Raw genomic sequence first — 18,533 nt, forward strand, 5'->3', positions numbered from 1 at the left:
AGAGAGAGAGAGAGAGAGAGAGAAAGAGAGAGAAAGATCCTCTACTTGTCTTGAGAGATATTAATGATTTCCCAAAACCCTCGAGCCGTGTGAAAAGTCTTTTCTACTTTCAATGAGCCTAAGCGAGCCTTTACGACTCTCGTTACTCAGCTCTCGAGAATCACTTCTCGCTTTTGAAGAGGCCGCACGCTCGTGCGTTCGCCAGGAGCCGAGAAGAGATCACTTGGATGCCGAAGAAGAATCTCTCTTTCTCTCTCTCTCTCTCTCTTTCTCTCTCTCTCTCTTGCTTGCTCTGATTTTCTTTCATTCTCGTACTTAGCTTACTCGCTCTTACCGACTTAGCTGTAAATCATCGAATGCCGTAACAAACGACAAGCACGAACTTTTCGTGCCTCGTCGTTTACGATGATTTAATGTGAAATTCTGCTGGCAACGAACGAACGCCATTCACCTACCTATAGTATATCTATTAGGACTCGAAAACTTGTTTCATGTCGTGGAGGAAGTTGGTTTTTCTTTCTTTCTTTTTTTTTTATTATTATTTTTTTTATTTTTTATTATTATTTTTTTTTTTTTTTATTTGTTTTCCTTACAATATATTCGTTGATAACGTAGAGGATTTTTTATTTTTTTCTCTTACACACGATATGCATACATTTTCTTTTTATATATGATACATCCGAAGTCATGAATCAAGAAAGATAACAATGAGATTAACGAAGTGTTAAATAGTATTTATTTTAAATAAACATAACAAATTAGATATTTGTCCAATTGAAATTCTTTTGAATATCGAAACGAATAAGCGTTTAAAAATATGAAACCAAAATAATTATTCATATTTATGACCTGACATTGTCCAATTATTATTCCAAATCCTATTTGTATATTTACGACGATAATAAATGGGTAAAGGAAAAATAATTGTTCGACTTAGTGATAAAACAAAACGAAGAGGGAGAGAAAAAAGAGGTGGAGGGGAAAAAAAAGAAAAAAGAAAAAAGAAAAAAGAAAAAAGAAAATTAAAAAAGATCCCTTTGAATGTCTAATTGAGAGTTGGTTTGGCGAAATAATCACCTATTAGCTTCTCCTTCATGATTTCCCGCCTGAGTTTTTTTTTTCTTTTTTCTTTTCGGGCCGGAAACCGAGGAACAAAAACAAATGAACTATTAGGAAACTAACTTTAAGGATACGATCAGAGGTCTGAGGTAAAAGAGGAAGTCGAAGAGAAGGAGGAGGAGAAGGAAGAGAAGTGAGGAGGAGTAAAGAGGAGACTGGTTAAGAGCTAACAAGTATACATATACGTCATTGATAGCCGGTGCTTGGCGCCTTTCGTGCTTCTAACTAGCTACGCATGGTGAACACGTGTGGAGGTGTCGAGAAGACTATGCGAGAACCCAGCCAAGTGTTTCTCTCTCCCTCTCTCCCTCTCTCTCTCTCTCTCTCTCTCTCTCTCTCTCTCTCTTTAACCCTCGACATATTCCTTCAGTTTCTCGCTCTTCCTTCGGTTTTCTGGCGCTCGCGACGGTCCATTTCACGCGAGACGAAATCCGAGCGAAAATATTTGGGCGCCCGACGTAATTGGCCACGACTCCTTAAATCTTTTGTCCACGCGTCCTCCTCCTCATCCTCCTCTTCCTCCGCCTTCTCCCACCATCGTCTCCTTTTTCCCCTTCCTCATGATCGTTGATATTATTTTTATTGATTTTCTTCGTATCATTTGATGCTAAGAAGAGAAAGATATTATATACATATACATGTGTACATGTATATATATATTTTTTTTTTTCTTATACATATATGTACAGTACAATTTGAGAGGTTTACACGATGATCCAATATTAGACCTTTTCTTTGCTTTAACAAGGGTGAAATAAAACAAAAAGGAAAAAAAAGCAAAGAAAGAAAAATAATCCGAAAGGAAAGTTATTTACAAAGAAAGTTGGAGAAAAGCTGAATGGAATAGGAGATAGAGATCGATAAAAAGGAAAGAATTGAAAGATTAGAGAAAGAGCGAAAAAGAGAACGAAAGAGAGATAGAGAGAGAGAGAGAGAGAGAGAGAGAAAGAGAGAGAGAGAGAGAAACAAAGTGAGATTGGCGATGGCGGAGCAGAGAGGGGAGGTATGTATATTGAGTGGGGGAGAAATAGGGATAGATGAGACTCACAGGTTCGCCAATACACAAAGGGTACGCAGGAGATACGAATCTTCCATTCGTTCGCTCGTTCCAATTATTTTGTCCAATTAAAATATCGATTTTCTCCCCCATCTCGCGGTTGTGCTCGCGCGCACGCCTTTTCGCCGTGTCGTGCCGTACCCTATTCTACCCATTCCTTGTTCCTCTCACCACCATCACTACTACTTTCCATTCGTCCTCTCTCTTTCTCTCTCTCTCTCTCTCTCTTTCTCTCTCTCTCTCTCTTTCTCTCTCTCTCTCTCTTTCTCTCTCTCTCTTTCTCTCTCTCTCTCTCTTTCTCTCTCTCTCTCTCTCTCTTTCTCTCTCTTTCTCTCTCTTTCTCTCACCTTTCTTCTCATCCCTTCGTTGGTCCAGAACGCCACGCAGCAACAGCAACGAGGGTTTCGCTCCGTTTCCGCGATCTCCACCTCTCTTCCATGTTTCACTCTTTCCCTTTCTCTCTCTCTCTCTCTCTCTCTCTCTTTCTCTTTTCATCCTTTTCCACAGCATCCACGCCATTCCAGTTTCGATATTCAATTATTGGCAACGCGAGCCTCGCAAAAAGCGGGAAACGAAGTCGCTTACGGTCGACGCACACGCGAAAAGATTCTCTCCGCGTGGGTGTTAAATTTCAAGCGCTTCGTATACGTGTTTATGCGTGTGTATATGTTTGTATGTATGTGTGTAGTGAGGGAGAGAGAGAGAAAGAGAAAGAGAGAATTTCCTGGCAGAAATCTGAAACAAACGAGCAAACACTCCCGTTCGTCGTAGCGTTGTTTGTGTAAAAGCGATCAACTCATGTATGCTAGGAACGTAAAGTGCGTACATGTAGGTATGTATGTGTGTTATGTTCTGTACCTAATATATATATATATATATATATATATATACAATAATCTAAACGACGGTTTTTCATAGTATTGGTGTACGAACTGTGACGTGCAATGCTTCGCCGGTAACATAACATAGGCCGATCATATACAAAGATATTTCTTGTATAAAGGATATTTCATTAGTTATAAATGGTACTGTATTGTAATTGTAACTAAGGTACTATTTACTTAAGTTAGTTACTTAAAGTAGTACGGAACTAATCATCTTTAATAGAATTTATTCGTTAGAAACTAATCCTTGAGCCATCGTTTAATTTCATTCGTATGTTATTACATACGAATTAGCTATAGGTATGAAAAATTTAGCTGTAGGTATGAAAAATAATTTTTATATGCAGTATCTATTCTTTTTATTTATAGTATACGATGTCAATATATAAAATATATACAGAACGTTGTAGAATAATATTGACAAGTATTTTTGACAAGTCATTAATTATTGTACACAAAAGTATTGATTTTATAAATTATAAAAGAACTTTGACTACATACAAAAAAAAAAAGAAGATGCAAGAGTAAACAGAGAAATTTTTCGCACCGTTGTAATGCAACATAAAATATTCATTCCTCTTTCATCTATAATACCTGATAACGATAACAATAACAATAATAATCCGCTTTACACCGAACAATTTATGTATGATATCTCACAAGGCTTACTTTTATATTTAATTCGTCCTTGCGAAATCACTTAATGGATCGTGGCATTCATACTAGAGAAAATGTAATAAAATAACAATAATAAGAATAATAATAATAATAATAATAATAATAATAATAATAATAATAATAATAATGATATTAATGATGACAGTAATATAATCATTATAACTTCGACGAATTAATATCGCGACAATCGCTGCTCAGTGATAATTAGCGTCGCTGATTAAACTATAATGGCGTTTCCCTCCTCGATTACGGGCAATTGCACATTTTGCTCTCTGATAAAGGGATTCCAAACGTTCCCTATTCGAGGAGAAGATAATAGCCGAACGTAATCGCTTTATCTGCGTTGTTTCTCCCTCACCTACACCCCTCTCCCACTCTCTGTTTCTGTCTGTCTCTCTCTCTCCCTCTCTCTATCTATCTATCTAACTATCTATCTATCTATCTACCTATCTCTTTCTCTCTCTTTCTCTTTTCATCGAAATCGAGCTTTTAAAAGTTTCCCAGACTGCAAGCCGATTATCGTTTCTACGTTAATGGGGGATAGGAGGAGATCCTGGTGGTATGGGGAGGGGGAAGAGATGGATGTTGGAGGATGGGAGAGGGGATGAGTATATAAAAAATCATCCGTTTGATAAATGTTTAACAATGCTCTAACTCTTAATCGGATCAAGTTTGAAGCTCTGTCAAATCGAAATCCTTAATTAAATAACGTCTGATCTGTTCGTAAGGGTTGTAGGGGTGGGGATGGGGCTGTAGGCGGAGGTGGACCCGTTGTCCCTTTCAAATGATTCAACTTTTAATGATCAATTTGAGAAAGAAAAAGAGAGAGAAAAAGAGAGAGAGAGGAAGAGAGAGAGAGAGAGAGAGAGAGAGAGAGAGACAGATTTCTTTCCTTTTTCTCCCCTCTTCTTTGCGTCCGTACGTATCTTTGTTTTTCTTTTTCTTTTCTTTTCCTGCAATTTTTTTCTGCCATTGACATTTATATTCTAATAAAAAAAAAAAAAGAAAAAGAAAAGAAAAAGAGCGCTCAATTTTCGTAATTCATACATTCTTCTTCTTCCTCTTCTTCTTCTTTTCTATTTTTTCTCGACAAGTTTATAATCCCTATCTGTCTTCATTTTATCTGACGTTCTCCATTCCTTTTTTTCTAATCATCAAATGGAAAAAATCATCGAGAGATAAGAAAAAGAGAGAGAGAGAGAGGATGATCGTTTGGTCCTCCATCCCTTTTTTCTAGTTCGTTTATCGTTAAAATGAGAAATTTTTTCTTGCTTTTTTTGTAGAGAGGTGGGCGGTAGGAGAAGGAAAGTGATGGTAGGAGAGGTTTAATAAAAAAAAAAAATATTCGTGTCCCTCTAAACGGTCGTATGTATTAAGGGGACCGCAAGAGCGAGAGTTTTCTGAGAATAGACGATCTAATTCCGTGGACGAGAAAGAGGAAGTGTGTGTAAGAAAGAGAAAAAGAGAGATGACACCGTCGGGACGACGACGACTACGACGACTACGACTACGACAACGACGACGACGACGACGACGACTACGACGACGACTACGACTACGACAACGACGACGACGATGATGATGATGGGGAAAGAAGAACGGACCACCGTGATTGCAATTTTAACGCCAATTTGACTTGGATCTTTCTCTGCCGGCCGAAAGAAATATACTGTTTTCATGCTCAATATAGCGAGCGTGTTAATAATTAACGTACGAATCATGGCGTTTAAACGAGAAAACTATCTACGGGGTGTCCCTTAGCAGAAACAGGTTGAAAATTGTTTTTATAAGAAGAGGAAAAAAAAATAATCATGGTCCTTTTTCTTTTTAATCACGCGCGAGATCGATCAATCCTCTAGTAAGTTTTTTCTTCTACTTCTTTTTAATTTAATTTATAAATAAATTTTGTTTTGATTTTATATAAAAACATTTTTTTATAATTCATCGATCATACACGTTCGATAATTCGCAATTGATTGATCTATGTTGATAGACATATTTAATAAATTATCCGGTCAATTTCTTTTTCTTTAATGAAATTTATCACGTACAATACGTAATGATTAAAATATCCATTAGATCCCGTAACTTTCACAAGTTACATGTATAGATAAGTATTTACTTACTTATGTGTTCTACATACGACGACGAAAGAGAGAAAAAGAGAAATCATATGCTTGCGTTTCATCGTACATACGTACATTTGTATATACGTAAATACAATATATATTTACGTAGATGTATGTACACCGAGTAGATACGGTGTACAAACTTGGTTGGTCTTGCTAAGCTAGCGGGTGGTCCTCATTATGCTTGCCTTTCCCCACCGCTCGTCCGTCCTATCTATTTAACGTATCATTTGCCGTGGTAACCATCCAAATTGGACTATTTCTCTCTTTCTCTCCTTCTTTCTCTCTTTCTCTCTCTCTCTCTCTCTCTCTCTCTCTCTCTCTCTCTCTCTCGTTCCAGCTCTTTTTCTTTCTCTCTCAGTCTCTCATTCTTTTTGCAACGTCAAGTTCACTACTCTCGATCTTCTGCCTTCTTTAATTATTACGAATACGATCTTTAACAAACGACACCACTTCCGCTTCCGTTAATAGAAAACATTCCTCGTTTCCTGTTAAAAATTCGAATAGATAAAATTAAACAGAAATTCCCATCGGATGATCTATTGAATTTCATTAAATTTCACTTCTCGATTATTTTTAAAAATTAAATCAAATCAAATCAAATCAAATCAAATTAAATCAAATCGAATCGAATCGAATCGAATCGAATGAAATCAAGTCGACTTTACGAGCGACGTCTAGGAAATGAAACTTTTCGATGAGGGGGTAAAGAAAAAAAAGAAAAAAACCACGAAAGAAAGTGGAAAAATTAGAAAAAAAAAAAATAAAAAAATGATAAAAGAAAATATAAAAAAGAAAAAGAATAAAGATAGAAAGAACGAAAGAAAGAAAGAGCGAAGGAATGAAAGAAAGAAAGAATCGAGGATGACAACAAATATTATTTCCTTATTCTTGACGACCCATGATGATAGCAAAGAGATTGCAAACGCAGCTAACTTTTCTACAACGATATCTCCTTCCTAACGATCTCGAGAAAGAAAAGCAGGTCGGCGCTCGATTCCGACCGATCTCCTTTCTATCGTCGAATCAAACCTAATGTCGATTAAAGTTAAACGTTTCTCATTTTATCCTTATTAGAACGGTAAAGCTATAGGCCGACTTTAATTAACTGCTAATCGAACGACCCATGAAATTAATCGAACGAAAGATATTATCGATTGAAGAGATCGAGAGAGAGAGAGAGAGAGAGAGAGAGAGAGAGAGAGAAAGAGAAAGAGAGAGAAATTGAAAGATCGAGAGATTGAGAGTAAGGATGTAAAATCTTAGAAAGATTTGACATTGTCTCGATAGATATATATATAGTTCTTTAACTTTTCTTTTTCTGTTCGTTCTAATCTCTTCTCTCTCTCTCTCTCTCTCTCTCTCTCTCATATTCTCTTTTCCTCTCTTTCTCTTTCTGTAATAGTTACGGTGACTGCAATCGGACAAGGCGAATTTATCAAGCGAGAAAAGCGTGGATTGATGCGTTCGCGGAAGTGAATTCGAAAGTCAATGGCCTGTAAACGTTAATGCCACAGAGTAACGAAAGATAGCGTAGTTTGCTTTGTTACGGGGGGACTCTTTATGAGCGTCCTTTATTGCACTCGCGATTTCTTCGCAGATCGACTTCGACTACGAAATAAATAGTCGAAGCCACAACGTTATAATATTCCGTCGTATAAATTCTATTGTCGGGAATAGTAAATAAAACGAGGCATATCTTCTTTTTCTTTCTTTTTTTTTTTGGAAGGTAGGACAAGTCTTTCAACGTTCTTAATATTCTTTTTTTTTAAATAGAGTTGAGAGAACAAAAGAAAAACCGATCATTCGGAAAATTAAGTATGACGACTTGATGTTTGTATTGCACCGTTGAAAAATCTAATTACTTATATATGCAAGTAAGTAAGTAATTGTGTATACGAATTAAATTTATTTTAGTACGGAACAGAGTAACTTTTTCCTTTCTTTTTTCATTGTCTTTTTGTTTTTCTCGTAGTTTTGCAGAAATAATTATATACAGATACCGATATAAATTGATTCAAGAGAATACTAATTAATTAAGATAATTGATTGAAAAGATTATAAGATAATAATAAAATAAATAATAAGTAATTAATTGTTAGATAAACATTTATCGTTTATTCTTTGAACAATTTCGTAATTAATAATCTTAATAAATTATTTTATAATACAGTAATATAATATATACATATATCTAGACGTATTCAAAAACGTTAAGAAATTTTTTTTCCAATTTTTTGGATCTATATACATATATACATACATATATACAAAAGTGCATACCTATCTATACACCTATATATACCGAATATTTACTGATTGATTTTCATTGGATAGATGCGAAGAACAATCGTACGGGGTGAGCTTTTAATCAAAGTCTATCCTTCCGTTCCTAGAATATATCACACACACACACACACACACACACACACACACACCCAGACATATCTCAAGGCCCTTCGAGTACCTCCATCAGTTCAAAAAAGTCCTTTGATTTGTTACACGATCGATAAACGAGCTGTAGAAGATAGGAAAAAAAGAAATATCAAGTGCAAAAGAAAGAAAAAGAGGAAGAGAGAGAGAGAGAGAAAGAGAGAGAGAAAGAAAGAGGGAAACAGTGACGAGAGGTGTCAGAGAGGTAGTGCTCAGTTGTGTCCGCCGACAACAGCTCGGAAGTTCGCGCGATGAAATTTACGGCGAGAGCCAATTCTCCCGCACAAATGGAAGAACGTTCACCGAGGTTTTATTCGTTTACGGCTTATCGGCACCCTCTCTGTCTCTTTCACTGGCTGCACTAACCCAACGGCAGCAGCAACAGCAGTACCATCACCATCACCACATCAGCAGTTACAGTAACAACACCAACAGGAATACTAACAGTAACACTAGCAATATCAACAGCAATAGCAACAGTAACAGCAATCCTCTCTCTCTTTCTCTCTCTCTCTCTCTCTTTCTCTCTCTTTTTCTCTCTATCGAGACTCATTTGTTTTTGCTTATCGCCAAAGTTAGCCGGTTTGTGACGTGGGTGCCACCGTAAATATGACGGACGAAAGGCTGCTACTATATGTAGCTGTTATAACAACTACAGTGGTAGGTATTTTTGCTCGAAACGAACGAGGATAGAAGTTAGCTCGTGAGAAATCTCGATTTTTAGCAATGGATAGTGTAAAAGGTGTGGGAGACGATGAGGGAGGGAGGGACCTTGCTTGTTTTTATTCTACGAGAATGGAATGAGAGAATGAGTGAGTGAGTGAGAGAGAGAGAGAGAGAGAGAGAGAGAGAGAGAGAGAGAGATAGAGCCGGAGATAAAGAAAACCACTCGATGTCGAGTTCCGATCAATATTTCTCCACCTGTCCTCCCTCTAACACCCTCTAGGCCCTAACTCTCTCCACCTAACCTCCTCTCTTTCTCTCTCTCTCTCTCTTTCTCTCTCTCTTTCTCTTTCTGTGTCTGTCCAAATCCATAGTAATGAAGTTCGTCTCTCCTTTCATCGTATTATTTTTTTTTCTTTTCTTTTTGTTTTTTCTTTGCCCCAGTATAAAAAAAAAAGAAAAACAGAAGGAACAACAACCAAAAAACCGAAAACTTTTTCGAGGAATTGGGACGAATTTTTTTTTTCTCTTTTCTTTTTGTTAACGATCGCGTGATAAAACGAGTACTTAAGTAAGTAGGTAAATCTATCGGTCGTATAATTTTCTTATCATTCTCGTTTAGCCTTTTTGACGGCCGTTAAAAGGGGTTCGACGTATACGTGTAGATATGTAATTTTCTGATCGTGGGACGGGATCTCCCGATTTATCGTGTCGATTAGGGTTTACGGTTGCCACGTTTAAGGGTCCTACCGAACGATCGTTAAGCTTTATTATTATGTCGATTGCATTTAGAGTGGGGGACGGCCAACTGGGAAAGGAGCGAAGGGAGGAGGAGAAAGAGGTAAGGAGGTGAAGTTTGATCGTATACATGAATAAGTCAGTAATTAAGCACACATAATTTGATTATGAACGTTACAAATAGCTGTCACTGTCTTGTAATTATATAATACATGTTCGTATTTTTAGAAATTCCATTTTCATTTTGAACGAATGAAACGTTTTAAACTATTCTTGTTGTTTTTCTTTAATTCCTCAGTCGATAATTACAAATAAAAAGAGAGGATAGAGGTTAAGGCGACCTTGACGACAAAATTTCCCCTCGCCCTAGTCTTAATATTCATTTTCTTTTCTTTCGTTTTTTTTTCTTTTTTTTTTCCTTTCTTTCTTAATCGCCAAGCCTAATTGGTCAATTACGCTCATTACCGTCTCCGACGTAGGAAGGCAAGCCTGGCCGATTAAATCTCTCTCTCTCTTTCTGTCTTTCTCTCTCTCTCTCTCTCTCTCTCTCTCTCTCTCTTTCTCTCTCTCTGAACACATTCCTCTTTACGTCTCGCTCTCTAATCCCTTCCAGTCACCATCCTCCCTTGCCGCCTCTTCCTCACCTTCCCTCTAACCCGTTGAACCCAGTGCAGTCGCATTTGCATGAGAGAATCGAGTATATGCTGGAAAAATGTTCATATAGCTAGTCTCGGTTTGATAGCATAAACTCCGTCCACAAGTAGGCGGAGCCGTTTTAGTAAAGCCTCCGTTGATGGAACGAAGCCTCGCCCTGTTTCCACTCTCTATCTTTCTCTCTTGCTCTCTTAATCTCTTTCTCTCTCTATCTCTCTTTTCTTCTCTCTCTTTATCTATTTATCTCTCTCTCTCTCTTGTTCACCCCTACCTCAAATACCCCTTCCATCACTCGTTCTGGCTCCCCGTACGAGTAACTCTCTGTCTCACTCTTTCTCGCTCGGTCGCTGAGTCGCTCTCTTGTTCTCCTTCCCTCTCCCTTCCACGAACGTCGATACCCCCACCTTCGATCCAGTTGCTGCAGGGCGCAAAAGGAAAAAGTCCGTTTGGAGTTGGCAGAATGGTCAAAGTCAGTCTACACGGAGAGCTCGACTCGTTCGGAGGCTGTTCGTTAGGTCAGCTCATCAGTGATCATCATCGATCGTCGATCCTCAACTTAGCTGTCAAAACGAGTGACAACGTAATAGAACTATATAAACGATATTATCATCTGTATCTATTCATCTATCTATATATCTACCAATTTATCTATCTGTTTATCTATCTATCTATCTATCTATCTATCTATCTATCTATCTATTTATCTATCCATCTATCTCTTATCTCTTTCTTTTCTTTTTTTATTCTTCTTCTCTTCGTCCGATATAGTAAGGTATTAGAGTTAGTGTGATTTGTTAAGGTGATATATAGATCGTGAGAACTGTTCGATTGATTCGATATTCGATCCTCGATGATTCAACGACTATTTCGTTAATCCGACGAAAACACGAGAAAATACGAGGAAGTTTATGAGGACTTTTAATGAGTTATTGAAAGGCCTGAAGGTCTAAATTACGTTTGAGGGAAAGTGAAAATTACGATCACGGTTTAAGAATGACAGTACTAAGGATGACCTCGCCGGTGACGCCTCCATCGACCAGTCCAGGATCGGCCGACGAGGCACAAGCACCGCAACCTAGTCCTAGACCGGCACACAGATTGAGTTTCTCCGTTGCTGCATTATTGGCAGACACTAGAAAGTCACCAGAGACCACAACTAGGCAAGACATCTCGACGATCTCGTTAGAATCATCGCCCATCTCTTCTTATTCGCCTGTACGACAAGATCACGTTACTACGGTACCCATAACTTCTAACACACCTACGAAATATCCTAGTGATCTTAGAACGAATAGGTATAATTTATCGGCGTCGCCTAATCTAGAAGCTAAGACGCCTCAATACACTTGCGATTCGCCAGGAATAACAACAGAAACTAGAACACCGCCCTCGAGATACACCGACGTCGAATTGGGTTTAGAATCGCCAACGGACAGACATACGTCTTACGGGACGATCGACTATAGGATCAGAACCACCACCACTAACATTACCACCGTAAATAATAATAATAATAACAACAATAATAACGACACGCCAATATCTGCGGATAATCAAGTGTTAATCAAGTGTTCAGCCCCATCGCCAAAAACAACAAGCAATACGCAGAAAGACTTTGATTCTCAGTCGCCAAGAAGTAGTTCTTTGGAAGAAGGAAGGTCAAGGTGTTCCGAGATCGAAGATATCGATGACGACGATGAAAATAGTCTGGTAGATGTCGAAGATCTTCAACAACACGCATCAAGTCCAACACCGGTTAGGCCAACTCCAGCTTACGTCGGTGGTTTCTCCACTTTAGGAACCATTCCTGGTATACCACCTGGTCTTCATCCTGCCGTTTGGGGCGCCGGACATCAGGCTGCTGCTGCTGCTGCTGCCGCGGCTGCTGCCACGGCTACATTTTTTCCTTCTCATTTTGGTCATCATGCACCATTAAACGGTAAGTTTACACTTTATCATTTTCCTCGTTTAGCGTTTATTATCTCATTCCATCATTTCCTTACATTTCAAGATCTATCCCGAATTCGATCGCGATCATACGCAATTAGTCGAAGAGGATCACTAAAACGCGTTTGGACCTTCCATTTCTGAATCCTTTTTGAACTTTGGATCGGTTCCAATTGCACTCTTCTTCCTCATCTTCCTCTTCCTCCTCCTCCTCTTCTTCATCTACTTCTTCTTTTTCTTCTTCTTCTTCTTTTTCTTCTTCTTCTTCTTTGAATTCTTTTATGAATACGAAACGAGGCACATCATAAATTTGAAAAGTCCTTTTAGTTCGTCCAGCCATTATTCGAGGATCTCGTTGTTGTACAGCTTTTTTGGGATTATAGGATTTACACAGTTTTCTTTCCTTTCCTTTTTTCTTTTTTTTCTTTTTTTCTTTTTTTCTTTTGCTACAAGTACGAGCAGTCGTTTTCAAGGAATGAATGGAATCAACTACGTATGCAATGTATGCGGAGATCGATGGTCTAATTTGTAGGCGGACACATGATATCCAAGAAAATAATTTCAATCGACAATTTTTAAGATATAAGGCATAACGCTTAATCGATGATAGTTGAATATAATATCGTGTACAAAATTCATTTAATCGATCGGTATTAATTGAAACGATAAATCAAAAACGGTGAAAAAACATTGTATTAATAATTGTCGAGAACACGAATGCATGAACTTGAACGTAGGAACACGGAACGTCATCGTTCTTGTAAAAATGAAGGCGAAGAGAGAAAATAAAAGAAAAAAAGACAAGAAAGATAAAAAAAAATCGGACTATCAATTTGAAGCTAGAGTATCACATCGTTTGTATTAATTATTGAGGTCAGGGTTTATTGATCGAGCAGAATACTTGTCTGAGATCAAATGGAAGGGCAAGAGGGCGAGGTCAAGCGTTCAGTGATCGTGCATATATGCCTATCTGAGTTTCGAATTTGAGGATCGAGACAATGAGCTTCGATTAAGAGAGCAAGAAAGTGCTTCCGGTAAGAATCGAAAGGTCACTGCTGGAAAATTGATTGGTTGGTTCGCCTAATGGCTGCCTTCGCTTCTTACCTTACGATAGCCTACCGTCGCTTCGCGTCGAACACGATTGAACGTAACGAACGGTACTGCATTTTCTTAAAATAGTATTATGTATATATATTTATACGTATATGTATATATATATATATATGTATATATATATATATGTATATATAATATACAATTATATTATAGTATTATATATATATACATATATATATATATATATATATATATATATATATATATATATATACATATATATATATATATATATATATTCTTTTTTTATTTTTTCTCCTTTGAGAAGCGTAATTAAAAGATAAGAATTTTGACGAATGAATGTGTTTTGATATGTGATGTGAATGAATATGTTATGTAAATCTTATGTGACTATATATTAGAGATAACATTATATAAGACATATTACACGGAAAGAGAGTGTCACGCGTTAAAATTAATTTCTTGCAACGTAAAACATGTTAATATACATATGTATCATTAAATATGTTAATATTTGTTATTCTTTTTTCCTTTCTTTCTTTATTTATTTTGTTTATTTTTGTTTCTTTTTCATTTTTTCATTTTTTTTTAAGTTAAAATCGCCCGACCTTTCGGTAAATAATAATAACTTGTATTAATTAACGTTTCTCTAATTCTCTGTTCCGATTTAATACGATAATATTGTGGTAATATTACATACTATTAGAATAATTATCATAATATTTTTTCCCTTGAAAAACCAAAGAATACAAAAAAGGAAAGAAAAAGACAGATAGTAAGATAGATGAAGAAAGAGAGAGTAAAAGAGAGACAGAGAGAGAGAGAGGGAGAGGGAGTAAAACATAATATTGAAATATGGCGTCTGGTATAGAGAATATTTACGCCTAAGAAAACTTTTCACATTCTCATTCTCACTCTCTCTCTCTCTCTCTCTCTCTCTCTCTCTCTCTCTTGCTCTCTCTCTTTCTCTCTCTCTGTCTCTCTCTTTTTTACAAACTTTCTAACATTTTTCATTTTACGAATTTCGAGGAGAAGTGGCACTCAAGTGCTTAAACAACGATATGAAACACTTTTTAAAAACACTTTTTAAAAAATGAGTCTAGGGAGAAAGAAAGATGTAAACGCGTGTCGATCCGCCATATTGAAAACAAGAGATTCTTGAAATTCTAAAAATACTGAAATTCGTGTTGAGTTCGCTTCTTTATTAACTTGCACACACAATTGCAGAGAGAGAGAAAGAGAGAGAGAGAGAGAGAGAGAGAGAGAGAGAGAGAGAGAAAGAGAAAGAGAGTAAGAGAAAGATCGTGACGTACTGGTTTATTCAATGGAACGATCCATCTTGAAATCTTTTCTTCGATCGAATTGATCGAGGAATAATCACCATGGAGGATCGTCGTTCGTGTGGTCGATCGTTATGCAATCGAACAAAGAAAGAAAAGCAGAGAGACCTTCTCTCTCTCTCTCTCTCTCTCTCTCTCTTTCAATCGATTGTGTCTTGGATCATCTTTGCCTTCTCGTTACTGCCTATCTGAACGGCATCAGTTAATTATTTCGAATGGCTGTACTCGATCGTTCGCTTGGATTAAAATCGGATCTTGTTTGTCCTTTTTTTCACATATTTCTTTTTTGTTACCTCCGTCGGCTGTTGGAAAGAGTGGAACGAAGGGAAGAAGGAAAAAAAGAAAGAAAGAAAGAAAGAAAGAAAGAAAGAAAAAAGATTAAAAAGAAAATAAAGCATGGCAAAGAGTAAGGAAGAGAGATCCGCGAATTCTGAGACTAATTGGGACCCTTTGGGGTCTTCTCCCAACCTCCTCTTACCAATCGAGGAAAAGAGGAAGACACAAGAGTATACAAACGCGCAGGAGGAGTAGGACGAGAATACTACAACAAGGCTGAGGAGAAGGTGGAGGAAGAGGAAGAAGGAGAGGGGGAGGACGACGACGACGACGACGACGACGGCGACGGCGACGGATCGTAAGTCCTCTTGTTCCTGTACGATGGAATCCTCGATTCTCTTATAGCAAGAGGGATTCGAAAAAGGATCGAGAGTAAAGGATGTCCCTTTGAAAAGGAACCTAAGGACGAAGAGAAAGAGGCCAAACGGTAGAAGGAGGAGAAGGATGAGGAAGAGGAAGAGGAGGAAGTGTAGGGGGAAAAGGGGGTTGGTTGATGGTGCTAGCGACGGTGCCTGTCGAATTTGAAATTCAGAAACGACGACGATCCTGCCTCTTTTGTTTCGTATAGATTTCTCTCTCTCTCTCTCTCTCTCTCTCTTTTTCTCTCTTTCTCTCTTTCTCACATACTTACTACTCTCACTCTCCTTCCTTTTACCGCAACATGGCATCAACTTAGAACGTCGACGAGAGCCGTTCACCTCTACAAATCTGTCAATTGTCTCGAGACAAATCTCGTGGAATATAACCGATATATATATATATATATATATATATATATATATATATATACTTAAGAAGGAGAACGATATAGAAGAGTAAAAGGGAGGAAGAAGGGAGATGGAGAACCTACAGCAGTAGTCCTACATTCCTGTCGCTGGTGTGTCTTTCCTCGCTGTTCGAATCCTCTTCCATCTTTTTTTCTTACATCCCTCACCCTCACCATCATCCTCAGCTTCTTCTCCCCCGAGACCCCACCTTTTATTCTCCTTCTCCTCCTCTTCCTCCTCCACCTCCTATCACTCTCATGTCATACGATTCGAACAACAAGCGATCTCCTTTGGCGAATCGCGTATTACTCGCCTTTTTCTACCTTTTTTTTCATTTCTTTTGTCGAATCTTTCATACGTGTGTCATGGAAATCGATTACGATGAAAAAAAAAGAGAGAACGAAAGAGAATATAAAAGAGAGACAGAGAAAAAAGGAGAGAGAGAGAGAGAAAGAGAGAGAGAAAAAGAAAGAGAGAAGATGATATATATACGTATACGTACACGTACATATGTATACACACGTACTTTACATTTCAATTCTGTATATGTGTATATATATATATGACATATTTTGGATATTATGTATACATACATATATGTGTATATGGATGGATGTGTATGTATATATATATATATATACTCTTTTATTTCAATTGTTGTTATACATAGTTATAAATTTCGTTCAAGATGAGACTCAGGTAGACGCGGGCATACATATTTATGCCTTACTAAATAGCACGCTGACGGAACGATTAAGTAGCGGGCTCGTACGCGCGGACAGAAACGCGTTTGTCTCTTGCCGATTTTGCAACGTTCTTCTGCCGAGTAATTTATCGGGAATGGTGGTTGACGGAGCACCGCGCGTTTACTTTCTTACTTACTTGGCGTATCTTACAAGTAAGTAAATACTTACTTATTTATTTACCATTGCCATTCGATCGTGATCCAATGGTAGAAAACTGATTTTCTTTCAATTTTTTTACTTATTTATCCATTCGTAAGTATCAATTTAATATAATAGAAACAACAAAGTTTAGGTACATGCATACATACTTAAAATATATCACATAGACGTATACTTACGTAGGAGTATATAATACGTAAAATGATTGTAGTTTTTTAAGAAGTACAAAAATTCTCATGATTTAAGAAAAAAAAAAATAAAACAAATAAAAATAAAAATAAAAATAAAAAATAAAAAAAATAAAAATTTGTATCCCTTTAGTCTTATTTGTCAATTAAACGATATAATAGTAAATGCGTTCAATCATTTTCTCACGATTAACGATCGAGGTATAGTATGTAGTTCGTCGTTTTTATCAAGATTGATTAAGAATAAAAAAAAAGATATATATAAAAAAAACAATAAAATAAAAAGAAGAAAGAGTACAAAAAGGGACAGGCAAAGAAAAGGGAACGAAAGAAGGACGTGGATAGGGTGGAGGTTGAGAAATGGGCGGGAGGGGCCCCCGTTGTTATTGTTGCAACTAATAATTCCGTGTAGATTGGAAAAACAGTTTTTGTTGTTGTTCGTTCATCCGGCGAAAGAAAAGACAGCGTGTAAGCGAAAGCTAAGGGTGTTTGAAAGAAGAATAAAAAGGAAGAAATAAGTAAGTAAGTAAGTAAGTAAGTAAGTAAGAAGAAGAAGAAGAAGAAGAAGAAGAAAAACTTTAGGCCTTATAAACAGAAACAATACGGATTCGTGGTATAAACTGGGGGCCGGAATTTTGCGGTCGATCGACAAAAACGTAATGAGGCCAGTTTGCGGCGCGGTCCCGACGGAAAAATTATGAATCGACTTATCCGAAGAAACACGTAGAGAGGAAGAAACACTTTGGCCTGATGCTTGTATTTTAAAAGAAAAATAATAGTCTACGGGCGCGTTTCCCTTCTTTTAAAATCCTTCTCTTCCGAAAGCAAAAACAGGACATTGCGGTTGGGGTCTCTCTTTCCAGCTCGTCTCTCACCTACGGCGTGCCCAGGAACACACCTTCGAACTCGTTCCAAGTTACGTTTCTAAGACCGAACAACCTGTTGTTCTATGTTCCCCTATCCTAATGTTCTTGTCCTACGTTTCCCTTGATTGAGCTAATTGTGTCCCATATTGTTTTCTAATCTTTTAAGTTGTAACAACACGTGTTGTTATCGAATAAAATTTCTATCATTGCTCTTTTTCTTCTGTTTCTTTTTTTCTTTTATGAAGAATTTGGCGGATGTTGGAAAGGGAAATATCTTCTTCTTTTCTTCCTTTCCGCTTCCACTCTTTTCGATTTTTATTCTGCGATTTAGTTAATTGGAAATATTTCTTTTATTTGTCCGGGTAACTGTACGCGCGTTACGGAGTAATTTCAGAAAATCGATGTTACTTTCGTAAATTTTTTTTTTTTATTTTTTTTCTATACTTTTTTGATCGGTCAAAAGACAAAATTATTTTGATTATCTTTGTTTATTGGTTTGCTGTTAGTTTTTACTTATTTTTTTACTTCTTTTTATCGTAAATATGATTACGACATCCTGCGGTATTCCCTATCTTCGTAGATTACACTATAGGTCATTTTAGAACAACTTAAAGAATACGAAAATTTTTAAGTTATGTTCAGACTAGTACGATAAATTTGAACTATATTAGATATTAAATTTGAACTGAAAAAGTATCTGTATAATGAGCTGTAATTTCAATTTATTATAATTTTTTATCTTTGTTTCTTTT

At 37.0% G+C, this 18,533-nt stretch overlaps 1 protein-coding gene and 1 long non-coding RNA gene across 3 annotated transcripts in view; one reads left to right on the top strand and one right to left on the bottom strand.

Moving 5' to 3' along the window:
* Window positions 1-9,847: 9,847 nt before the first annotated feature.
* Window positions 9,848-13,468, bottom strand: LOC124425481. Its single transcript, XR_006942512.1, has 2 exons — window positions 13,407-13,468; window positions 9,848-10,405 (listed from the first exon to the last, which is right to left on the bottom strand). It is a non-coding gene; the product is annotated as an uncharacterized LOC124425481 (long non-coding RNA).
* The window catches only part of LOC124425480 (muscle segmentation homeobox-like), an 11,232-nt gene continuing 3,092 nt past the window's right edge, over window positions 10,394-18,533 (top strand). The window contains exons 1-2 of one of the 2 annotated variants that reach the window (XM_046965853.1): window positions 10,394-10,935; window positions 11,155-12,294. In XM_046965853.1, the coding sequence (XP_046821809.1) occupies window positions 11,349-12,294 (946 nt within the window). In that variant the 5' untranslated portion in view covers window positions 10,394-10,935; window positions 11,155-11,348. Of the gene's footprint in view, window positions 12,295-18,533 lie in introns of both variants that reach the window. The other variant, XM_046965852.1, reaches the window with a different exon arrangement.

This window comes from Vespa crabro, chromosome 7 (genome assembly GCF_910589235.1).
Source record: "Vespa crabro chromosome 7, iyVesCrab1.2, whole genome shotgun sequence".
Lineage (NCBI taxonomy): Eukaryota > Metazoa > Arthropoda > Insecta > Hymenoptera > Vespidae > Vespa > Vespa crabro.